Source organism: Pyrus communis, chromosome 11 (genome assembly GCF_041283825.1).
Source record: "Pyrus communis isolate YQ-2024b chromosome 11, ASM4128382v1, whole genome shotgun sequence".
NCBI classification, from domain to species: domain Eukaryota; kingdom Viridiplantae; phylum Streptophyta; class Magnoliopsida; order Rosales; family Rosaceae; genus Pyrus; species Pyrus communis.
In genome coordinates this window covers 20,644,959-20,671,864 of record NC_142575.1, presented here as the reverse complement: position 1 = coordinate 20,671,864, position 26,906 = coordinate 20,644,959, and the positions used below count along the sequence as shown (strand labels likewise).

Genomic DNA, 26,906 nt, shown 5'->3' with positions numbered 1-26,906 from the left:
TTCACTTCCATACTCTTCTTTAATCCACATGCATTCATCATAATTCACAACACAAAACAGCCACAGAAACCAACCCATTGCCGTGCCTTCCCTTGCCATTTTCAGCCATCACACTTCATCATTGTAGCCACCATTCACCCTAGTTGTCAATCACATACTTTCCCATTGTATAATTCATCCACATGCATCTTTAATCATTCACTCACAAGCTTTAACCAACAAACAAATCAGCCACAACACACAAACACACCCATGCCGTGGCCACCCTTGCATTTCCAGTATTCCCATTTGCATTTTTAGATTTCCACCAACCAATCTAGTTGTCATTACACATGCATTCCTGATAGGAGCATATTCATGCGACTTAAATGGCTTGTTCTCGTACATTTACGTTATGTTTCTTTAGTTATTTTAGTTCTTTATGCTTCTTTTGTGTGTTTTCAGGTTCTAAGGGCTTAGGGAGCAAGAAAGTGCATTTTGAGGCCATTTGGAGCATTTTTGGGCATGGATTGGATAGCTTATCCATGGAGCCAAAGTTTGGACGAATTTGAAGGCCTTATTTTCACTTTGGACATAAAACAAAGGGCCTAGCCCATTCTCTCTTATTCTATCCCTTATAGCCATGCAAAGAACCATCCATTCCATCAAAAACAATCCATCAATTCACATGCAAAACCACCATTAACATACATGCACCCAAACAAAGCCAACCTAGCTAACCCTACATGCATTATTTATTAGCATCTTTACAAGACATTATCATTGCATAACATTCCACTTCCACCTCTTTCCAACCTAATTCACATGCATATCAACCCTACATACATTAATTAGTCATTCTTTTCATATTACACTCAAATGCATTCACATGCATTTCAAGAAGCAAAACAACATTGTGCCGTGAGCTTCCCTTGCATTTTCAGCTTTCCTCCTTGCATTCACATGCATAACCAACCTAGTGTCACTCCCATTCATTCCCTTTAATTATTTAGCCATTATCATACATTTATTCTCCCATAAACAACCCAACAATGCCGTGAGTTCCCACTCCCATTTCCAACTTTCCATAACTTTTCCTAGTTGTTTTATTACATACATTCCCCCTTCATTATTCCAAACACATGCACCCATAATCATTCATCCCCTCCTAGCTGCAATATTCCCTCTTTTGTTCCCCCATTTCACCTATAAATAAGCATCCAACACTCCTCAAAATTCATTCACTCTTCCATACACATTTTCAGTTACAAACACTTCCATTTTCTGTGCAGTTTTTCTCCTTCATTGCAGCCACTATCCAACCACTTCCCATCCCTCCAAAACACTTCACATAATCCCCAAAGCTCACCTTAGACCTTGTGCTACAACAACGAGGAAGAAAAGAGTGCTTAAACGTTCATACAATTCAAGTTTGAGTTGTTGGAATGTTTAGGTGTTTCTTTGATTTCAAAGTTTAAATTTAATTCTCTTTGTTTTGTACGTATGAGAAGGGAAGAGAAGAGTGCCTAAACGTTCATACAATTCACGTTTGAGTTGTTGGAATGTTTAGGTGTTTCTTTGATTTCAAAGTTATGAGGAACTAAACCCCCTTTAGCTAGGGGGTGATTCGAAACTATGTTTATATTTGCATTTTGAATTGATTACGTTTGGTTGGAATTTCATAAGTTGTGGATTCAATTCGTTTAACTGTTTGATTGATAACTTATTTATGTATGTTCATTGAGATTGCAAGCTTAATTTTCATGCATAAATATGACGCTAGAATATAAGTGAATTTCACCTAATCGTTATGAACTTATATTCACAAGTAGTAGAGGTTGCTTATAAACAATCGCGTTAAACGAATTCTTGGCATAAGTTTCATGCGTTTTCCATAGTAACGAATGCCTCGTCGATGTTTATGATTTCCGTTGAACTTAATGATCTTGGTTAAATGTCTCTATCATGCGTATTCCATAGTTAGGGACTTTGATTAAGAATAATTTGGTTGTAATGCGTATTCCATTCAATCCAACGAATTTAGGGAAATCTGAAAGTTAATCTAAGCGGATCTAATTAACTTGGAGCATTGAGTTTCACAACTTATCGAAAGACCAACTGAGAATCAATTTTGTTTGCAAGTGTAACATGTGTGGAGAAGAACCCCTTGGCTATTCCATCATCCATATTTTTATCACATTCATATTTACATTTTGCCTTTAATTATATTCTGTCTTTTTAATTTAATATCGTCCAACCACAATTCCCCCCCTATTTTGTTAAGTCTTAATCATTCGTATTTGTTTTATTTTTGTATCTTTAAGCTTTTGGAGTCATAAACAATTGCAAATTCATCTAAATCAAGTTCTAGCTTCTATTTGAGTCAATTTGATTGTTTTAGACAATTTGAGTTTTTCAAAGCCATTCTGAGTCATAGTAGTCTTGTTAAGAGTATTTTAATTTAGTTTTTATGTTTTTAAGTCAATTTAGAAGGTTTTAGCAAGCCCTCCTAATCCCCGGTCTAGAACGATCCCTCACTTATCCATTCTACTACAATTGTCAAACGAGGGTTTAATTTGAGTGTCAAGTAATTCTCGCATCAAATTTTGGCGCCGTTGCCGGGGATTAGCAACTTTGCTAATCCTTTGTCTTTATTTTTATATTTTGTTTTTCGTGCATTCTTATTTCAAATTCTTAGTTTGTTTGTTTCCTTGTTTTTTTTTAGGTACTGTGTATGACTCGTAGCTCTCGGCCTATTATAGAGAACATCTCCGACTTTGACGGTGATTTTGAACGCACTTTGAGGAGAACGAGGAGTCAACAAGAGCCACCACAACCTCCACCACAACCTGGGCTTGAAGAAGACGAAGTAGGTGTAGAAGAAAAGCCCACGGATCAGATTTTTGAAGAAGAACAAGCCATGGCAGCAGATAATAGAACCATCAAGGAGCTTTCGGCCTCGGGTCTGGATAATGCATTGCCTCTTTGTATCCAATACCCCACGGCTGCCCAAGGCAAGACCGATGAATTTGAACTCAAATCCAGTTTGTTACACCATATTCCGAAGTTCCATGGCTTGTCTATGGAAGACCCCAACAAACACTTGAAGGAGTTCGAGGTGGTTTGTTCGAGCATGACCCCCGTCAATGTGGATGGGAGTATATTGAAGATGAAGGCCTTTCCATTTTCACTTATGGACAAGGCCAAAGATTGGCTCTACGAACTAGCCCCGGGAACTGTGACTTCGTGGGAGAGTATGAAGCGTGCTTTCTTGGAGAAATTCTTCCCTACTTCGAGAGTGATTCTCCTACGGAAGAAAATTAGTGGTATTCAACAGAATCATGGTGAGACATTCCCGGCTTATTATGAGCGCTTCAAGGGCCTTGTAGCTTCATGTCCTCAACATCAAATGAAGGAGGAACTTCTCCTTCAATATTTCTATGAGGGCCTCCTTCCTATCGAACGTCAAATGCTTGATGCATCAGCGGGAGGAGCATTGGTGGACAAAACACCAAGGGATGCCAAGGTTCTCATAGCCAACCGAGCGCTCAACGCTCAACAATATGAAGGAGTGGGCCAAAGGGAAGCCCCACGGCAACAAAGTGTAAATGAGGTGAGTGCTATTTCTGAAATTCAATCACAACTTGCTAATCTTACTTCTCTTGTTTCTCAGGTTGTGATTGGTCCAAAAGCACAAGAACACCAAGTCTGTGGCGTGTGCTCAATTCAAGGGCATCCATCCGACAAGTGCCCTCAACTAATCGAGAATGGTGGGTGGGAATCTGCCAATGCAATTGGTTTCCAAGGACAAAATCAAAACAACCCATACTCGAACACTTATAATGCCGGATGGAGGGACCATCCAAACTTCAAATGGAGGGAGCCACAACAAGCTGCCCAACAAGGAGGATTTAGGCCAAACCCCCCTGGTTTTTATTCCAAGCCGTATGCACCCCAACAATCCCAACAACCTTCGGCATCATCTCATTCAGGTACGTCTTTGGAAAGTAATCAAGCTATGCAATTACTAACCTCTATTTCGCAGGGGTTGCAAAATCAAAACAACCGGATAGAAAATAACGAGAAGGAGATGATGGATATGAAGAAACAAATAGGGCAGATTTCTGAGTTCCTTGGACAGATTAGAGAGCAAGGAAAGCTTCCTAGCTCAACCACAGTCAATCCAAAGGGAGGATTCGAATCCGCCAAGGCCATCACCCTAAGGGGTGGAAAAGAAGTTGGGACCGAGCCAAACAATCCCACATCTGCCCAGAAAGTAGATGAAGAGAAGACACAACCTGAGGCAGATCACCCTAACTCGGCCAAATCAGGTAATTTAAGTTCAAATTCATGTACTTCACGTCCTAATCTGCCCAATGTACCTTTTCCTCGTAGGTTCATGCAAGAAAAAAAGGAAGAAAGCGAGAAGGACATTCTTGAAACGTTCCGGAAGGTGCAAGTGAACATACCACTTCTCGATGCAATCAAACAGGTTCCAAAGTATGCTAAATTCCTCAAGGACCTATGCAATACAAAGAGAAGAAGGGCAAACAAAGAGGTAGTGAAGGTAAGCGAGAATGTGTCCGCTGTTTTGCAACGTAAACTGCCTACCAAGTGCAAAGACCCCGGTAGTTTCACGATTCCTTGTGTGATTGGACATAATCGTTTTGAACATGCCATGCTTGATTTAGGTGCATCCATAAATGTCATGCCTTATTCGATTTATGCATCTATGAATTTGGGTGAATTAAAACAAGATGGTGTAATTATACAATTGGCCGATCGTTCTAACGCGTATCCAAAAGGAGTTTTGGAAGATGTGCTTGTGCAGGTGAACCATTTAATTTTTCCGGCTGATTTCTACGTCCTAGACATGGAGGATTCAGCCCATTCTACATCTTTGCCGATTCTCCTTGGTAGGCCATTCATGAAGACGGCCCGAACGAAGATTGATGTATACAAAGGCACCTTGACAATGGAATTCGATGGGGAAGTGATTGATTTTAATATTTCTGAAACTATGAGATATCCCGTTGATGACCATTCTTGTTTTTCCATTGATGTTATCGATTCTTTGGCGCAGGTATACCTTGAAGAATTGAATGAGGACGCCCTGGAAACAACCATCACTAAGGCCATAGAGCGCAAAAATGAAGGATTTGGGCCAATGCAAGGCCACGGCAAGGAGGAGGAATTCTTTGCAATGGGTTCTAGTGAAGAAATAATTGAGGTTGTGGCAGCCCTTGAGTCATTACCACAACAATATGGTAAGGTTCCACTCTCACTTTCAAATTCAGTTTCCACTAAGATGCTACCTTCTGTTGTTCAGGCACCATCGCTTGAACTTAAGCCGTTGCCGGACCATTTGAAGTATGTGTTTTTGGGAAAAGGCGAAACATTGCCCGTCATCATTTCATCAAGTCTCACGGCAATGGAGGAGGAGAAGCTTGAGAGGGTGCTGCGAGAGCACAAAACGGCCATAGGGTGGACTTTGGCCGACATTAAAGGAATAAGCCCTACCACATGCATGCACCGTATACTTCTTGAGGAGGGGACTAAGCCATCCCGAGAGGCTCAACGCCGTCTCAACCCTCCGATGATGGAAGTGGTGAAGAAGGAAATAATCAAGCTTTTGGATTGCGGAGTGATCTACCCTATCTCCGATAGCCGTTGGGTCTCTCCAGTTCAAGTCGTTCCCAAGAAGTCCGGAGTAACTGTTATCAAGAATGATGAGAATGAGCTCGTGCCTACACGCATTCAGACTGGATGGCGAGTATGTATCGATTACCGGAAGCTAAATGCCATGACTAGGAAAGATCACTTTCCTTTGCCATTCATCGACCAGATGCTCGAAAGGTTAGCCGGTCATGCCTTTTACTGTTTTCTTGATGGATACTCTGGATATAACCAAATTGTGATAGCCCCGGATGATCAAGAGAAGACCACATTCACATGTCCCTTTGGAACATTTGCTTATCGTCGCATGCCATTTGGCTTATGCAACGCACCGGCCACTTTCCAAAGGTGTATGGTAAGTATATTTTCCGATTTTGTTGAAAAGATCATTGAGGTTTTCATGGATGATTTCAGTGTATTTGGGAGTTCATTTGATAATTGCTTGGATAATCTGACCTTAATTTTGAAACGATGTGTTGAAACTAACCTTGTCTTGAATTGGGAGAAATGTCACTTTATGGTGAAACAAGGTATAGTTTTAGGACATATTGTTTCAGAAAAAGGAATTGAAGTAGATAAATCAAAAATAGACCTTGTACGTCACTTACCCTCTCCTACTTCGGTTAGAGAGGTACGTTCGTTTCTTGGCCATGCAGGGTTCTATAGGCGTTTTATCAAGGACTTCTCCAAGATGTCCAACCCTCTTTGCCGATTGCTTCAAAAAGATGTGCCATTCAAGTTTGATGGAGAGTGTAATTCGGCATTTAACCAACTCAAGGAGAAGCTAGTCTCGGCCCCCATTATTGTACCTCCAGATTGGAGCCTTCCGTTCGAGCTCATGTGCGATGCATCCGACTATGCATTAGGAGCTGTTCTAGGACAAAGAAGAGACAAGCGGCCGCATGTCATATACTATGCCTCTCGGACTCTCAATGATGCCCAATTGAACTACTCCACGACGGAAAAAGAACTTCTAGCTGTGGTTTTTGCTTTAGATAAATTCCGTTCATATTTAATTGGTACTAAAGTAATCGTTTATTCTGATCATGCAGCTTTGAGGTACTTGCTCACGAAAAAGGAAGCAAAGCCGAGGCTTATCCGTTGGATTCTTCTTCTTCAAGAATTTGATATTGAAATCCGGGATAAGAAAGGAAGCGAGAATGTAGTGGCTGACCATTTAAGCCGAATGATCCACGAGGAGCATGAACATGCCGTACCTATCCCTGAAACTTTTCCCGATGAGCAGCTGCTTTCCATTGAGGTAAGTGAACCATGGTATGCAGATTTAGTGAATTACTTGGTGGCTAAACAAATTCCAAATGAACTAAACAAGCACCAACGTGATAAGCTTAAAAATGATGCACGTTTCTATGTTTGGGATGACCCTTATTTGTGGAAGTATTGCTCAGATCAAATTGTACGTAGATGTGTGCATGATTCTGAATTTCACTCAATTCTAAGCTTTTGTCACACATATGCATGTGGTGGTCATTTTGGCACACAACGCACTGCCCTCAAGGTTTTAGAGTGTGGTTTTTATTGGCCGACTATATTTAGGGATGCTAGAACCTTTTGTATGTCTTGTGATCGTTGCCAACGAATGGGTAACATAGGTACCAAGGACCAAATGCCGCAAACCCCTGTCTTTAATGTTGAAATTTTTGATGTTTGGGGCATTGATTTCATGGGCCCTTTCCCTCCATCTTATGGTTTCACTTATATCTTGCTAGCCGTTGATTATGTTTCTAAATGGGTGGAAGCAAAAGCCACCCGTACTAACGATTCTAAGGTGGTTGCAGATTTCGTGAAAACTAACATTTTTGCTAGGTTTGGAATGCCGAGAGTAATCATAAGTGATGGAGGGTCTCACTTTTGCAATCGGACCATTGAGGCGTTGCTAAGAAAGTACCATGTCAACCATAAGGTCTCCACACCTTACCATCCTCAAACAAATGGCCAAGCCGAGGTGTCTAACCGAGAAATCAAACAAATTTTGGAGAAGACCGTTGGACCAACAAGGAGGGATTGGAGCGTACGTTTAGATGATGCACTGTGGGCATATCGTACGGCATACAAAACACCCATTGGGATGTCACCTTTTCGGCTCGTCTATGGTAAGCCATGTCATTTGCCCGTAGAGTTAGAGCACAAGGCACATTGGGCCGTGAAGATTTTCAACATGGACATAGATGCAGCGGGAGTTCATAGGAAGCTCCAATTGAATGAACTTGAGGAGATTCGGAATGAAGCCTATGAGAATGCCCGGATGTACAAAACCAAGACCAAAGCATTCCATGATAAAATGATTCGAACCAAGACCTTCACAGTTGGGCAGAAAGTGTTACTTTTCAACTCTCGCCTACGGTTGTTTCCTGGTAAGTTGCGTTCTAAATGGATTGGCCCGTTTGTTGTTACTAATGTTTTCCCTCATGGTGCAGTGCAAATCAAAAGTTCAAGGACGCAGCAAGAATTCAAAGTGAATGGGCATCGATTGAAGCCCTATTACGAGATGTTTGAGGAGCATGTCGTGGAGGAGGTACCCCTCCATGCCGTGGAACCTAGTCAAGCTTAAACGGAGGTACCGTCCGGCTGCAAGACGTAAAAGAAAGCGCTACTTGGGAGGCAACCCATGCATCCGAATAGAGAAGAACTTGGAAAACCCCTTTAAGAGACTTATTTTTATTCCTTTCTTTTTCTTTACTGCCTTACTTTGCTTTCTTTCTCGTATTTGTTTATTTGCTTGCTCTGTTGTGACTTTCTGCTTAAAACATTGAGGACAAGGTTTGATTTAAGTGTGGGGGGGTAAACAATTTGTATTTGCATGAATTTCGTGGGATTTATTCACCTATCACTTAGAATGTTGTTTCTTGCTGTTTTAAGCGTTTTTAGAGTGTTTTATAGTGTCTTGGTATAAAACTTCGAAAATTTGATAAAAAAAAAAAAAAATAATAAAAAAAAAAAAAAAAAAAAAAAAGATCTTTTGAAAAACCCAAAAATATGTGTTTTTAGAGTCATTTGAGTCATTTTGGTGTTTGTTTGTGTCTTAGCGCTACTTAGGTTGTTTAGTTGTTATTGTTTGTTTGTTTATTAATTATGTGAGTCTATGATTGTAACATTGAGAAAATGTTTGATTTATTGATAGGCACTGCTAAACAAAGAAAGATGGTGCTTCACAAAGGGTGTTTGCTTGAGGCCCCACTACGTGGCTTTACTCTTGAAGCGGAAGGCGTAGGAGCAGAAGGCATCGGAGCGGAAGGCGTAGGAACAGAAGGCGTTGGAACAGAAGGCATAGGAGCAGAAGGCATCGAAGATAGAGCATTCCAGGCCTCAATACTTGGCCAAGCGCTGGATGAGCCAGGAAAAAGTTGCCTCTGGAGGAAAGACGAGAACCTTTGACGGTCACTGTGAATCCGACCTTCAGACTCTTGCAGCTCATCAAGCTTCCTCTTCATGCCCGTCGAATAGTTGTTTGCAAGCACGTGCAAACTTCTATTCTCATACTTCAGCTGCTGGATCTCCTGCTTGAGACTTTCCACTTCTGCCATCAATGATTCCACCTGACGGGAGCGGGCAAGCAGGCGTTGGCCCATGTTGGACACAGAACTCGCACACTGAACACTAAGTGCGAGGGACTCTTGAACGGCCAGCTCATCGGACCGTCCTGACAGCAGCCTGCTATCTTTCGGAGTGAGGAGGTTCCTAGCTACTATTGTAGCTGTTGTGGCGTCCTGCATCACGGAGTCTTCACCTGTGAGAGGACCGTTAGAAGAAAAGAAAGAAGGGCGCCATACGTTACCTTGACGCGGCGCGCCCGTATCACTGCTAAGGCTCAATTCCAAGCTAAGGTTCGATGAGTTTGCCATTTTTCAAAAGTGTTCAGAAAGAAGGGGTGGTTGGAGTTAATTCTCAAAGGGCCGGAGTCGATTTTTCAAGAATGGGATTTCTTCAGAGTGTATTTGTTGGGGTGATCGATAGCTCCATAAAAAGCCATGGCGACGCGTCCACCGATTCAGAGATCCGGATTTTCCTCCGCAAATTTCGACGACGCTTTCGCGGTTTTTCAGAAAACGCGTTCAGCTTTGTCAAAAGATATCTGACAAAGCTGATAACACGTGGAGGCCATCATCTCAATTACACGTCTTTAGCCGACAAGCGCAAAGTTCGGCGACACTTTCTCAGCTTTTCAGAAGACGCGTGCAGCTTTGTCAAAAGGAGCCGCATCTGCACTACCACGTGTCGTTCAGCACTCGAAGGGGCGCCTGCTCAGAAATCGAAGAGGCGTGTTCAGAGATCGAAGAGGCGCCATTATTTCAAAAAGCCGGATTTGCGGGATCAAAACGTTTGTCGACGAAGGTAAAAAGTACCACCACTTGATATTATCTCTATATATGTCGACCTTCGTCTTTTATGGCAGGGTAAACCTGAAGAAAAATGCCCAACTCTCTCTCACCTCTGAGGGCGCACTCCCAGCAAAGCCTTTTGAATTACTCAAAATTTTCTTCTTCCCCAAAGATGATACCAGATACCTGGAGTACATATGACCCAGGAGGAAATACATGCGCTGATTCCTTCACCGCTTCTTCAAAAGCAAAGGTATCTCATATCATCAAGGTCAAAAGCAAAAGTATCTCATATCATGCTCTCTCCCTGTCTTTTTCTTTGTCCTTGTTCTTACTCGCATGGCAAAGTGAAAGAAGCAATCAGCCGGCACTTGGAGTCAGTCTTCCGATCTGGAGCCAACTGCCTGGAACCTATTCCTGATTGCTTACCTAGCGTTGCTCTCGAGTAGTCATCTTCAACGGTTGATACACTTCCAGAGAAGGGACCACTCCTGCACAGATTGAACAAAGAAACAGACAAAAGGGATAAGCTCAGACCTTCGGGGAAGACCAAAAGAATCCTCCAGCCCAGTAGCACAAAGGAAAATCAATGATGGGCGGAAACCAGTTCGAGAGTAAGCCTGTGGATCATCAAGATCAAGCCTCATTGCAATCAACAAAGAGAAGATGGAATTTACACTCCATAACCAGATTTGCGTCCCTAAACTCTTCTCTTTGTTAATTACATTTTGCCATGTTTAGTATGTTTAAGTGCTTTTTGTGTATTTACTTATGCTTTGTGTGAATCTATGCTTAAAACATTGAGGACAATGTTTGATTTAAGTGTGGGGGGGGTAACTAAGTATATTTGATGCAAATTCGTTGGATTTTATCACCTATCACTTCACATGTTGTTTCTCACTGTTTTAAAACTATTTTAGTGTGTGTTGTTTTATAACTCCGAAAAGCACATAAAAATTTGAAAAATTGTTTTGAAAAGCCTAAAAAGAGTGTTTTGAGTCGTTTTTGTGAGTTTGTGTCTTAGGATACCTTCCAACACAATGTTAAGGATTTGGTTTATAATTGCATGACGGTTAGAAAGAGTTATAAACATAGAGAAAAGTTTGATTTACTCTTGGTTTATGCTTAGTTATGCTTATAATATATGACTTCACATGCAATCATAAAAGAAAAATTCGTTTTTGTAACATGCTTGAAGGAAGGAACTCAAACAAACGCTACAACCCTGTGAGACTCGAGCCATTACCTTCTTTGGAGAGTTATTTTCTGTGATTCTTTGTTTTCTAAAGTTGTTGCATGATCTCATTATTCCTTGCTTGGTTACTACTTAGAATGCAATTGTATCATGATAGAACTAAATGCTAGAACTTATATCCGTTTCATTCAAAGCATGACATTGAATTGCATAACATATATCAAGATGAAGTTGTGTAGTTGCCACCATAACCAAATAGCCTTACTTCCCATATTTCGTATTTATTGTAAGTTTTAACCCCGTTGAGCCTCGTTTAGCCTTTATTCTTTGTTAACCCACATCACCCCTTACCTAGCCTAGAGTAGGACTTTCCTATACCCTTGTTCTTAAAGGATAGTGAGCATGACTTAATTGAATTCCTTTTTATTAATATGTTGCAGAAAATAAGTGTGGGGGAAGGGATTTTTGTGTGTATGTATGTGCCTAAGTCTTAAAGGAGGCACGGAAAAAAAAAAAAAAAAAAAAAAAAAAAAAAAAAAAGAAAAGAAAAGAAAAGAAAAGAAAAAGAGTGAAAATAAGTGAGAATGGACTCACAAGTGTGATTGTTGATGAAAGGGCCCAAAAAGTTTGAATATGGCCCTAAGTGTTGTGACTTCCCCTTGGGTGTTCAAAGTTAACTTCTGCGTTCTAAAGGGAATTCTAAGTGCCTAATTCAATACTTTGCTCACTATTGCTTTAAGAACGTTTGTGTACTCTACCTTTCTTTGTTAAACCATTACCCTTAGCCCCGTTACCTCCCTCAACTTCTATCTTGAGTGTTATGTGTTTCAATTTGCGGAGTTTGAAATTGATATGAGCTTATGGAATCACTGGTTCTCATTCTAAGTAGTAGCATTCCATTCATGAGATCATACCTAAACATGCTTATTAACTCCAGAAATTGCTCTCTTTATGATACATATATGTGAGTGTTCGTTTTCATGTTTACATCAATCTTCTCACATATGACTAGATTAGGGTGTGTAGTTAGAAATTCTGAGTGAAAATCGAGTGCATATCTTGTAAGGAATTGAGCAAATTCTCTAAGGCATGTTACTACATTCAAAACATGGTTTTAAATGCTTAATTGTGAACTAGTATATGGTGACTATGATTAAGAATGTACTTAAGTGTGAAGATGACTAAAAATCTGTGAGAATGATGATTTTTAACATGTCATGTGCATTGGAAATCCCTAAGACGGTTGTTGGAAGGTTTAGGTTGTGTTTTACGTGTTTAGTGTCGTTTTGTTTATTTGTTTTTATTCTGTTTTGCTCGAGGACTAGCAAAAGCTAAGTGTGGGGGTATTTGATAGGAGCATATTCATGCGACTTAAATGGCTTGTTCTCGTACATTTACGTTATGTTTCTTTAGTTATTTTAGTTCTTTATGCTTCTTTTGTGTGTTTTCAGGTTCTAAGGGCTTAGGGAGCAAGAAAGTGCATTTTGAGGCCATTTGGAGCATTTTTGGGCATGGATTGGATAGCTTATCCATGGAGCCAAAGTTTGGACGAATTTGAAGGCCTTATTTTCACTTTGGACATAAAACAAAGGGCCTAGCCCATTCTCTCTTATTCTATCCCTTATAGCCATGCAAAGAACCATCCATTCCATCAAAAACAATCCATCAATTCACATGCAAAACCACCATTAACATACATGCACCCAAACAAAGCCAACCTAGCTAACCCTACATGCATTATTTATTAGCATCTTTACAAGACATTATCATTGCATAACATTCCACTTCCACCTCTTTCCAACCTAATTCACATGCATATCAACCCTACATACATTAATTAGTCATTCTTTTCATATTACACTCAAATGCATTCACATGCATTTCAAGAAGCAAAACAACATTGTGCCGTGAGCTTCCCTTGCATTTTCAGCTTTCCTCCTTGCATTCACATGCATAACCAACCTAGTGTCACTCCCATTCATTCCCTTTAATTATTTAGCCATTATCATACATTTATTCTCCCATAAACAACCCAACAATGCCGTGAGTTCCCACTCCCATTTCCAACTTTCCATAACTTTTCCTAGTTGTTTTATTACATACATTCCCCCTTCATTATTCCAAACACATGCACCCATAATCATTCATCCCCTCCTAGCTGCAATATTCCCTCTTTTGTTCCCCCATTTCACCTATAAATAAGCATCCAACACTCCTCAAAATTCATTCACTCTTCCATACACATTTTCAGTTACAAACACTTCCATTTTCTGTGCAGTTTTTCTCCTTCATTGCAGCCACTATCCAACCACTTCCCATCCCTCCAAAACACTTCACATAATCCCCAAAGCTCACCTTAGACCTTGTGCTACAACAACGAGGAAGAAAAGAGTGCTTAAACGTTCATACAATTCAAGTTTGAGTTGTTGGAATGTTTAGGTGTTTCTTTGATTTCAAAGTTTAAATTTAATTCTCTTTGTTTTGTACGTATGAGAAGGGAAGAGAAGAGTGCCTAAACGTTCATACAATTCACGTTTGAGTTGTTGGAATGTTTAGGTGTTTCTTTGATTTCAAAGTTATGAGGAACTAAACCCCCTTTAGCTAGGGGGTGATTCGAAACTATGTTTATATTTGCATTTTGAATTGATTACGTTTGGTTGGAATTTCATAAGTTGTGGATTCAATTCGTTTAACTGTTTGATTGATAACTTATTTATGTATGTTCATTGAGATTGCAAGCTTAATTTTCATGCATAAATATGACGCTAGAATATAAGTGAATTTCACCTAATCGTTATGAACTTATATTCACAAGTAGTAGAGGTTGCTTATAAACAATCGCGTTAAACGAATTCTTGGCATAAGTTTCATGCGTTTTCCATAGTAACGAATGCCTCGTCGATGTTTATGATTTCCGTTGAACTTAATGATCTTGGTTAAATGTCTCTATCATGCGTATTCCATAGTTAGGGACTTTGATTAAGAATAATTTGGTTGTAATGCGTATTCCATTCAATCCAACGAATTTAGGGAAATCTGAAAGTTAATCTAAGCGGATCTAATTAACTTGGAGCATTGAGTTTCACAACTTATCGAAAGACCAACTGAGAATCAATTTTGTTTGCAAGTGTAACATGTGTGGAGAAGAACCCCTTGGCTATTCCATCATCCATATTTTTATCACATTCATATTTACATTTTGCCTTTAATTATATTCTGTCTTTTTAATTTAATATCGTCCAACCACAATTCCCCCCCTATTTTGTTAAGTCTTAATCATTCGTATTTGTTTTATTTTTGTATCTTTAAGCTTTTGGAGTCATAAACAATTGCAAATTCATCTAAATCAAGTTCTAGCTTCTATTTGAGTCAATTTGATTGTTTTAGACAATTTGAGTTTTTCAAAGCCATTCTGAGTCATAGTAGTCTTGTTAAGAGTATTTTAATTTAGTTTTTATGTTTTTAAGTCAATTTAGAAGGTTTTAGCAAGCCCTCCTAATCCCCGGTCTAGAACGATCCCTCACTTATCCATTCTACTACAATTGTCAAACGAGGGTTTAATTTGAGTGTCAAGTAATTCTCGCATCAATTCCCTTCTTTAATCATTCCTAGCTGCCATTCACATGTTCTCCCATCCATTCTCTCCCTATAAAACCATGCATTGCATTCATACAATTCATTCCATTCACCACAACACAACACACAACACAAATACCTTTGCCGTGCATCCCCTTCCAGTTTTCCAGCATTCTCTACTCCATTGCAGCCACTCCAACCATTCCCCACTCCATTCCACATACACCTAAAGCCCTAAACACTTCCTTAGACCTTGTGCCGCAACGAAGAGGAAGAGAAGAGGGCCTAAACGTTCATACAATTCAAGTTTGAGTTGTTGGAATGTTTAGGTGTTTCTTTGATTTCAATGTTTAATTTCAATTCTCTTTGTCTTGTACGTATGAGGAACTAAACCCCCTTTTAGCTAGGGGGTGATTCGAAACTATGTTTATGCTAGCAATATGAATTGATTATCTTTGGTTGGAATTTCATAAGTTGTGGATTCAATTTGTTTAACCGTTTGATTGATAACTTATTTATGTATGTTTATTGAGAGTGCACGCTTAATTTTCATGCATGAATACGACGCTAGAATATAAGTGAGTTTCATCTAATAGTTATGAACTTATATTCACAAGTAGTGGAGGTTGCTTATAAACAATCGCGTTAAATGAATTCTTGGCACTAGTTTCATGCTCATCATAGTAATGAATGCCTCGTCAACACTTATAGTTTTCATAATGCTTAATGATCTTTGATTGTATCTTTATTGTGCTTTTCACGTAAAGGACTTTTGGAGAATGTGGTGAATTGCGTTGCGCTAACCCATCCAATTCATTAACTTAAGGAGAACTTGACGGTTAATTTAAGCGGACCTAATTAACCCGGGGTGTTGAGTTTCATAACTTATCGAAAGACCAACTGAAAATCAATCTTGTATGCAAGCGTAACATGTGTGGAGAAGAACCCCTTGGCTATTCCATCATCCATATTTTCATCACATTCATATTTACATTTTGCCCTTAATTATATTCTGTCCATTTAATTTAATATCGTCCAAACACATTTCCCCCATATTTCGTTGAGTCTTAATCATTCGTATTTGTTTTATTTTTGTGTCTTTAAGCATTTGGAGTCATAAACACTTTCAAATTCGTCTAAATCAAGTTCTAGTTTCTGTTTGAGTCAATTTGATTGTTTTAGGCAGTTTGAGTATTTCAAAGCTATTCTGAGTCATAGTAGTCTTGTTAAGAGTCTTTACATTTAGTTTTTGTGTTTTCAAGTCAATTCAAAATAGATTAGCACCCCTAGTTAATCCCCGGTTAGAACGATCCCTACTTACATCATTACTACAATTGTCACAAATAGGGTTTAATTTGTGTGCGTATAAATCTTGCACCAACTAGCAGCCAAAACTAATGCAATCAAGAACAAACCAGCTGACACCTATTCAAATATTAGAGGAAATGGAATTAAAGATGAGGATTAAGAGGGAGTAATTGGCATAAAGGCTACCCAAGGAGTTACAATTGTTTTACCGTCTCCTCTCACTTATTGTCATCACTAAATGGCTATTAGTTGGTGAGTTAAGGAGAAGAAAATGATGCAGCAAGAATTGGTTTAAAAGTAGTGTTGGGGAAGGAAGAAAAGGGGAAGCCTCAGGCGATTTCTTTCGGTTCTATTTTCTCAAACTCATGTCTATCTTGAGTTTTAACTTAAGGATTGTGTAACTAAATTTTTAGTAGTTAGGGGCTGTTTGAAGCCCCGAATATGATTGCAAGTTTGTTATGACATTTCATTTGAATTACTTTTGTGAATGGATGAAAATTGGTTCACCACTTGTCTCATTGATGAATTCTTTATGTGTTTTCTAAGGATGCATACTTAGTAAGCATATCTAGGATTCTAATGCTATGAATATATGTGTGCCTGCCCTTGTCGAATGAGGACCTACATATGTTCTAGAGTAGTACTTGTTAATTGCGATTAACATGTGAATCAATTTCTAGGATAAGTAAGACAATGCTAGTACTTACGATGCCTTGTGATGACTCAAACTCTTTTCGTTCTTAATGATTTCTACTTCTTAAATCTATGAACACACCATTCTAGATTGCATGTTAGGGACTAAGGTAAGTTGAAAACGCCATTCTCTTAACATACTACATAAGAAAGAGTAATAGGTTGAGTTCAAACATTGAGCCAACTTGAGCATCTTCATTCGAAAATAGAAGGAATTTAAATGAAACATAACATGTTTGCATGATTATTTGGTGGTGGATAGCAATTCCCCTAACTCGTTTTTCTTAATTTGCGAACTACTTAAAATCTGTTTTTGTCCTGTTTTTGTTCGATTTAATTTAACAAGAAAATCAACTCCAAAAATCCCAAAAATGTGTATGAGTGTAGCTCTACGTGTCTAGTATCTGCATATAAAATTTCGTAGATTTTAGATAAGTGTAAGTTGGTCTAATAATTATTTTTCGGTGGCTGGTCAGTAGGGACAACAACCCAGTTTTTGTGACATTTTAAGTAGTTAGATAAAACAATCTTCTACGGGAAAGACCCTTATTTTCATATGCTACAATTGGCAAATTTTATTGTTAATAAGGAAAATTAATAGGACATTTGTGTGCTACTTTGTGATGTGCTTTTAATCCTATCACCACACGATCTTTCTCATCGGTCGTAAGGTCGAAGAATGATACAGCCGAGAAGACTTCGAAATGATATCACAAATGTTGAAGATCTTCAAAGGAGAAAGGAAGCTCGGCGATATCTATGTCTGTGTATGGATCGACCTCAAAACCGAGGACTCGAGCCTCACGTATATGCTGGAACCTATATTTTATTGCTGGATCAGTGGTTTTCTGGATAATCTGTTCAACATCGAGACAAGTTAGTGCCAAGTCGAGAGCTTCTTGGCATGCCTTGGGCAGGCCGTACAAGTCATTAGTGGAGTGCTTTTTGTGAAATTCTCGTATATACTCTAAGGATTCGCCGAGGAATAGAGGGTCTAGATTCCGTCAGACTTTTATTAATGGCTCCTGTGGATGTAAGGGGGGAAGCTTGTCTTCAGCTTCCTATCTGAAATGCTCGAGACAAGCTTTCATCTCCCTAGGCCGAAGAAGGAGTTTGATGCGTTCTTCGGATTCTACAATGGTGGTTTCAAAATCACAATTAACTGCCTTTTTCTCTTGAAGTAGTTCGGCCATAATGGTCAGGGTTGGTCAGCCATCGCCGCTTCCTGCCGTATCTTTTGGTTGCCATCTGGTAGTTGAATTGGCTTGCGCTCTTTGTCGTCGGGCCATGCAGTCTATCCGCTAGCTACGACGTTTCTGAGATTTGGATAACATCGTATACATGCCAGTGGGAGAATTGTAACTATACCAGCATTGGTCGTGTGGCTTAGGCGGCTTGAAGGTTTTCTAACTCACCGATGAACTCGAACCACTAGAGTTACGTGAGTAGTAGTCCTCATTATAAAACGGCGCGTCAAAGTCAAGATGCCGTCTGACTGAGGTTGGACCATTTGGTCGCACTTGAGGACCGAGTCTCAAGCACCTTCGGGCATTGGTCGGCACTGAGTTCCTTTGATGGTGTCGCTGCGGCCATGGTCGGTCGCCATAAAGTTAGAGCCTGAGGTGTTTTCTCTTTACGTTCGGTTAGGACAACGTGCGTCTTACAAAGGCCACACAAAGCCATTGGTCCATCAGCTCATTCGGAACTGGAACTTGGCATGGATTCGACTATGGCTGGCCCCGAAAACTCTGTGGGCAGTTCATTGGGGAATAAATCAATCTTGATTCGTGGTTGGGATTCTGCTTAAGGACATGTTGTACTGGGACGAACTCGGCCTTCCCTTTCCCTTTTTTTTTAGGTAGATGAGCATCTACCATGCCAATTTTTGTCAAGGGAAAGGGATTAACATCAACAGCCATCTATTTCTCAGGAAATTTTAACTTACCTTTATCAATCTAACTTTGAATCACATCACGGAACACGACACAGTTGTTGGTGCTATGCTTGTTTGAATTATGGTACTTGCAATACGTTTTGCCTTTCAACTCTTCGGCCTTAGGAATGTTAGGTCTTGGCCGAAGCTTTATGATCTTTGCTAACAACAAATAGTCGAAAATTGCATTGGCCTTGGTGATATCGAAAGTGTAAATGATGTGAAAATTAACTTGACACACAAATTAAACCCTAATGTTGACCATTGTAGTATATATGTAAGTAGGGATCGTTCTAGGGGGATGCTAACCAACTTAAAACTAACTCAAAAACACAAAACTAGTCTTAAAAACACTTAATTAGACTCAAAGAACTCAAAACAAGCTAAATAGAATCAAAACACACAAACTAAGTTAAATTGACTCAAACTAGGTCCTAGAAAGTGATTTGGACGAAAATTGAACTAAAAAGACTCAAAAGACTCAATATGGATAAATTCTGACGAATTGAAACTAAACTAACACAAATAAGAACAAAATGGGTATTTGGACGAATTTTAAATTTTACTTGACTCAAAACACTAATAGAACTAAGCTTAAATAGATTCTAACTAAGTTCAAACACAAAATGTTGGAGTAAATATGTTTTTATATAAATGTTTAAATATATATATATATATATATATATGCATATATATATATATATATATATATACACATATTTGTGTTTTGCTTAATTACCAATATTATATATTTAATAGCCAATTTATTTTGGCCTTACCAATTAGATAAGGAGTTATCTCCTCTTAAATATGAAACGTGGGATTCCTTTTCTATATAGAGAAGAAGATCAGGTTATTAAGCATATTCAAACTATTTTGTCTTTTTTATTTTGAATTTGCTTTACGTTTTGACTCATATTTATGTTAATAAATATTCAAACGTTTTGACTAATATTTATGTTGATAATCTGTAAAACAGCCCCTATACATAGAAAAGTATAACCATCAGATGTACTTTATATATATTCAAACCGTTTTGCACTTTGATATGCGATTACTTTATGTTTTGGTTTTTCCATTTTGTCCTGCTTTCAAGCCCTCATTAATCTCTCAAATTCTTAATGTCTTTTTCTTCTATAGTATGTATAGCAGTCCTTAGAATCAATGAATGTATTGAAAAAATATATATACGTGCAGAATAAGTTTTGGTAAGCAACATATTGAGAGGGTGTGAGTTTGAAGGTTCTTTCACTATGCAATGAAGAACTTTATTAGAAGAAGGTTCTGGGTTGTTTTATCTTGGGGACGATGTGGTGTTTGTGAACTGCTTGCACAGTTTGGGCAGAGCCGTGAAACGTCTTAAAGAGAGCGACTTAGTCCGTGACTCATCCTAAGAATCATTCACTACTCAAGGCTTCTACATTTTTCGGGTAACTTCGTTCCTTTCTATTTTAGTATTCAACAATTTTAAGACGTATTCAATCTGCCATGCATCATAAGGAAAACTCTGCTTCTTAGGAAAATCATGTTGAATAGCAATTGATTGCGATGATATCAGAAATCAACCTAGTTGATGGATCCGAAGGGTGGTGGGTGGACACTTGCGCTTCTCACCATTTTTGCTATGATTATTCCCTTTTCAAGACCTATTCTGTGGCTGAGGGAAGGAAGGTGTTGTTGGGTGATTCGCACTCAACTAATGTTGCTGGTACTAGAGAGGTGGAGTTGAAGTTCACTTCTGGAAAAATCATCATACTGAAAGATGGGATGCACGCTCCGATGATAAGGAAGAATCCTCGGGCTTTCTTCTCAATAAGGCTGGATTCACTCAAACGTTTGGAGCAGATACGTATACTCTTACTAAAAATAGGGTTTTTGTGGGAAATGGATATGCTACTGATGGAATGTTTAAATTGAATGTTGATAAAATGTCTACTTCTGCTTACATGTTGTTTTCTTTTAATACTTGGCATGCTAGACTTTTTCATGTTAACAAACGCTTGGTTCAGAACATGAGTAACTTTGGTTTTTTACCGAACTTATCTTTGAATGATTTTGAAAAATGTGAATATTGTAGTTAAGCTAAAATCACTGGAACTTCGCATAAATCTGTTAATAGAGAATATGAACCACTTGACTTAATTCATTCTGATATATGCGAATTTGATAGAGTGTTAACTAGAAATGGAAAACGTTATTTTATTACCTTTATTGATGATTGTTCAAATTATTGTTTTGTCTATCTTATGAAAAATAAAAGTGAAGCTATTGACATGTTCAAAACTTTCTTGATTGAAGTTGAAAATCAATTTAATCGTAAGATTAAAAGATTTCGTAGTGATAGAGGACAAGAATTTGAATCTATTGAATTTGTTCAAGTCTCATGGAATTATTCATCAAACTACTACTCCTTATTCTCCTGAAATGAATGGTAAAGCGGAAAGAAAAAATCGAACTCTTTGTGAATTGACTGTTGCTACTTTACTCAGTTCTGGAGCTGCTTCTTATTGGTGGGGTGAAATTGTGTTGACTGTATGTTATGTGTTAAATAGAATCCCTAACTCAAAAACAAATATTTCTCCTTACGAAATTTGGAAAAATAAGAAACCAAATGTGTTGTATTTCAGAACTTGGGGTTGTTTAGATTATGTTTATGAACCTGATCCAAAAAGATCGAAATTGGCTAGTAGAGCGTATGAATGTGTTTTTATTGGTTATGCATGTAATAGCAAAAGCATATAGATTTTATGATTTGAAAAACCATGTCATAATTGAGTCACTTGATGCAGATTTTTATGAGAATAAATTTCCTTTTAATCTTTGAAATAGTGGGGGTTCTAATTCTTCTAAAATTTATGAACCTACTTTTGTAAAACATAGTCAATCTGCATTAGAACCTAGGAAAAGTAAAAGAGCTTGAATAGCTAAAGATTTTGGGCCTGATTTTCATGTATATAACTTACAAGAATATCTTAATACAATTCAAAAAGCTTTAACTTCTTTAGATGCAGACTTGTGGCAAGAAGCTATAAATGATGAAATGGACTCCTTAGAGTCAAATCAAACTTGGCACTTGATGGATCTTCCACCTAGTTATCACATCCCGGCCCGGGGTGGATCACTTCCCTAGCCCGCTCCACCAGCGTAGCACGATATTGTTCGCTTTGGGCTTACCATTCCCTCACGGTTTTGTTTTTGGGAACTCACGAGCAACTTCCTAGTGAGTCACCCATCATGGGATTGCTCTAGCCCACTTCTCCCTTAACTTCGGAGTTCCTATGGAACCCAAAGCTAGTGAGCTCCCAAAAGGCCTCGTTCTAGGTAGAGATGGGAATATACATATAAGGATCACTCCCCTGGGCGATGTGGGATGTCACAATCCACGCCCCTTAGGGGCCTAACGTCCTCATCGGCACACTGCGACCAGGATTAGGCTCTGATACCAATTGTCACATCCCGGCCCGGGGCGGATCACTTCTCGGGCCTGCTCCACCAACGTAGCACGATATTGTCTGCTTTGGGCTTACCATTCCCTCACGGTTTTGTTTTTGGGAACTCACGAGCAACTTCCCAATGGGTCACCCACCATGGAATTGCTCTAGCCCCCTTCTCGCTTAACTTCGGAGTTCCTATGGAACCTGAAGGCAGTGAGCTCCCAAAAGGCCTCGTGCTAGGTAGAGATAGGAATATACATATAAGGATCACTCCCCTGGACGATGTGGGATGTCACATAGTTGCAAAACAATAGGTTGCAAATGGATTCTTAAAAGAAAATTAAAACCTAACGGTTCAGTTGAAAAATTTACAGCCCGACTTGTTGCCAAAGGCTATAGACGAAGAGAAAATATAGATTTCTTTGATACTTATTCACCTGTGACTAGAATAACTTTTATTCGTGTATTGTTTGCTTTAGCTTCTATTCATGATCTTGTTGTGCACCAAATGGATGTTAAAACGTTAAAACATCTTTCTTAAATGGTGAATTAGAGGAAGAAATATATATGGATCAACCAGAGGGTTTTATTATTCTATGACAAGAAAATAAAGTTTGCAAGTTAAATAAGTCACTTTATGGATTGAAACAGGCTCCTAAACAATGGCATGCGAAATTGGATAGTTTGGTTACGTCGAACGGTTTTAAAATATGCCTGTATGTGGATGATTTGCTCATTTTTGGTTCGAATATTCATGTTGTGAATAATGTCAAATCTTTGTTATGTGCTAATTTTGATATGAAAGACTTAGGTGAAGCTAGTGTAATACTTGGTTTGAAAATAACTAGGTCCGAACATGGGTTTTCTTTAGATCAATCCCACTACATAGAAAAAATTTTAAGAAAGTATAATTATTTTGATTGTAAACCAGCTTGTACTCCTTATGATCCTAGTGTAAAATTGTTCAAGAACACTGGTGACAGTGTTAAACAATCTGAGTATACGAGTATTATTGGTAGCCTTCGTTATGCTACTAATTGCACTAGGCCTAATATATCTTATGCCGAAGCAGGTTTACTATCAGACCTAGTTTGGAGCATTGGCATGCTATAGAGAGGCTTATGAGAAGAACGATGAATTTCATATTACACTATGAGAAGTTTTCCGCTATCCTAGAAGGTTACAGCGACGCTGATTGGAATACTCTTTCAAATGACTCTAAAGTCGCTAGTGGATATATTTTTAGTATTGGTGGTGGGGCTGTGTCATGGAAGTTTAGGAAATAGACTATATTGCCGTAGTCTACTATGGAGTCAGAATTAATAGCGCTAGCTACGGCAAGTGAAGAAGCAGGATGGTTGAGAAACCTACTGTCAGATAACCCTTTATGGGAGAAACCGATTCCAGCAGTTTTGATCCATTGTGATAGCACAACGGCAATAGCTAAAGTGCAAAACCGTTATTATAACGGGAAAAGACGACAAATATGTCGTAAGCATAGCACTGTAAGAGACTATCTCTCTAATGGAGCTGTAAGAGTAGATCATATACGGTCTGAGGAAAACTTGGCTCATCCTTTGATGAAAGGACTAGCACGAGAAAAGGTTTGGAAAACCTCAAAAGGGATGGGACTAAAGCTCGTAGAAAATTGAGTCATTTGTGATAGCAACCCAACCTATAGACTGTAGATCCCAAGAAATAGGTTCAAAGGGTAATAACAAGTTACAAGTGATATGAGTGAAGTCTTGCTAATTTTAATTTGGAATATTATTTCATGTCCATCCTTAAGAAGCATGACATCCTGAAGCGGTTTAAGGTTGAGATTTTTTATTTTTTATTTTTGTTTTCTCTTAGTAAGGTCTATACTCTATGTTGAGTGAGATATCTAGCTACAAGAATATCCTTGATAGTCTTACCTACGTGAATGTGGAAGTGAGGCCGCTTCCTCTGAAATCTTGGGCAAGTTTCTAGAGCATTCACTATACTGGGAGACAAGCACATGACCATAATGTGCTGGCTTTTTGAACTTCACCTTAATAAAGTTATGTGTGTGGTGTTGTCAGAGATAGAGTTCAAAACTATAAGTTACTCTAGTATAATCTGGATCACTAACACTATGTACAGGTTCAAGTTGGGAAACACCTTTACTTATGCATAGCTTTATGACATGTTGCTTGGTTTACAGTTTTTAAACAAAAACAAGTGGGGGATTGTTGGAGTAAATATGTTTTTATTTAAATGTTTAAATATATATATTTGTGTTTTGCTTAATTACCAATATTATATACATAATAGCCAATTTATTTTGGCCTTATCAATTAGATAAGGAGTTATCTCCTCTTAAATATGAAACGTGGGATTCCTTTTCTATATAGAGAAGAAGATCAAGTTATTAAGCATATTCAAACCATTTAGTCTTTTTCATTTTGAATTTGCTTTACGTTTTGACTAATATTTGTGTTAATAAATATTCAAACGTTTTGACTAATAATTGTGCTGATAAATATTCAAATGTTTTGACTAATATTTATGTTGATAATCTATAAAACAACCCCTATACATAGAAAAGTATAATTATCAGATGTACTTTATGTATATTCAAACCGTTTGGCCCTTTGATATGCGATTACTTTATGTTTTGGTTTTTCCGTTTTGTCCTGCTTTCAATCCCTCATCAATCTCTCAAATTCTCAACGTCTTTTTCTTCTATAGTATATATAGCAGTCCTTAGAATCAATGAATGTATTGAAAAAAAAAATATATATATATATATATATATATATATGTGCGGAATAAGTTTTGGTAAGCAACATATTGAGAGGGTGTGAGTTCGAAGGTTCATCCACTGTGCAAGGAAGAACTTTATCAGAAGAAGGTTCTGGGCTGTTTTATCCTGGGGACGACGTTGTGTTTGTGAACTGCTTGCACACTTTGGGCAGAGCCACGAAACGTCTAAAAGAGAGCGACTTAGTCCGCGACTCATCCCAAGAATCATTCACTACTCAAGGATTCTACATTTTTCGGGTAACTTTGTTCCTTTCTATTTCAGTATTCAACACAAAATATTAAAGGGGGATTGGTTTTGACGAATTTAAGATTTAGACAATCAGATTGCATAGACAAACTAAAAGGTACGAAATTAAGGTGAATGAATGGGTGAAATGCTAGCTAGAGGGTCCTTTTCCACACATGACATATGCATACAAACCAATTTCCAGTTATTATTCCTTTAGACTATGAATGACAATACCCCAAATTAACCGTGAAATGCACAAATTAACTTTTAGATTTTCCTTAACTCATTGAATTGGACGGGATACGCATCACAACCAAATTATCCTTATCAAGTTCCCTAACTATGAAAAGCATGATAGAAAGACATATCAAAGGTCATTAAGTTCTTTGAAAACCATAAGCATTGACTAGGCACTCATAACTATGAAAAGCATGATACTTATACCAAGGATTTACTTAACACAATCATGACTAGTGACTTCCACTACTTGTGAATATAAGTTCATAACGATTAGGTGAAACTCCCTTATACTCTAGCATCAAATTCATGCATGCAAATGAAGTGTCGACCCTCAATCAACATACATAAACAAGTTTTGATAACTCAAATAAGCAAATAACATTTAAGACTCAAGAAACAATAACTGGATGTAATCAATTCATATAAAACATATAATCATGGCTTCGAATTCACCTCCAACTATAAAGAAATTAGTTCCTCATTATCATCATAATTGAAAACCAAATTAAAATAAACATTGAACTAAAACTAAGGATAGAAAGAACCCAGAAGCACTCTACACTCCAATGGCAGGCACGACACTCATTTGGATGGTGGCAAGCACGGCACAAGTCCTATTTTCATTCCTTCCTTGCTGCGGCAGTAGGGTGATTTAGGTGGTGTGAATTATGGTGTTTGATGGCTGAATGAATGAATGAATGAGTCAATGAATGGATGGATGGGTGCGGCACAAACTTCAAATGTATATATGATGCACGGAAAGCCCTAGGGAAATCAGATTAGGGTTTGGTAGAAATCAGGTGGGAAAATGACTAGGGTGCACCAAAATCTGAAGGGAAAAGGATTGCTCAATTCTGTAAGGAAAAGGATTGCAGGTTCTAGAGCTTCTAGAAGAGGGAGAGGCACCACCTTTCTAGGGATTCTAGAAAGGGTGGTGCGGCCTGTATTTAGGGACATATAGGGTTTTCTAGAAAGGGGATTATGGCAGATTTCTAGAAGAACAAGGGCTAAGGGGTGCGGCACCAATGTAGGAACATATAAGACCTCTAGAAATCAGGTATTTAGGTCTCCTTGCAGCTAGAAATAAGGTAGAACAAGATTAGGTTAGGATGAGGTTTGGATAAGATAAGGTTGTTTGGATAATGTTCCATGCTTCTTGCTCTTTCCTTATCTTCTTTATCTTGAACTTGTTTCTCCAGATCTGTAGCATGTTCCTAGCCTCTTTTGACTTCAATTTCGTGAATCCACCTTGCTCCATATGCAAGCTATTCATTCCATGCCCAAAACTACTCCAAATGGCTCCAAAATGCACTTTCTTGCCAACTTTGCCATTAGGGCCTACAAACACACAAAAATAGCTTAAAACACTATAATAAATGAAAACTAACTATGTAAATGCAAGAAAACAATCTAACTAAGTCGCATAAATATGCTCATATCAAATTCCCCCACACTTAGCTTTTGCTAGTTCCATAGCAAAACAAAGAAAACAAAACACAACCTAAACCTTCCAACA

General features: G+C 38.4%; 1 protein-coding gene across 1 annotated transcript in view; it reads left to right on the top strand.

Annotated features, from left to right (window-relative positions):
- The first annotated feature begins 2,795 nt into the window (after positions 1-2,795).
- Positions 2,796-26,906, top strand: part of LOC148693056 (uncharacterized) — a 47,399-nt gene continuing 23,288 nt past the window's right edge. Inside the window, exons 1-2 of the mRNA XM_088680297.1 lie at positions 2,796-3,514; positions 4,346-5,062. Of these exons, the coding sequence (XP_088536423.1) occupies positions 2,900-3,514; positions 4,346-5,062 (1,332 nt within the window). The 5' untranslated portion in view covers positions 2,796-2,899. The remainder of the gene's footprint in view (positions 3,515-4,345; positions 5,063-26,906) is intronic.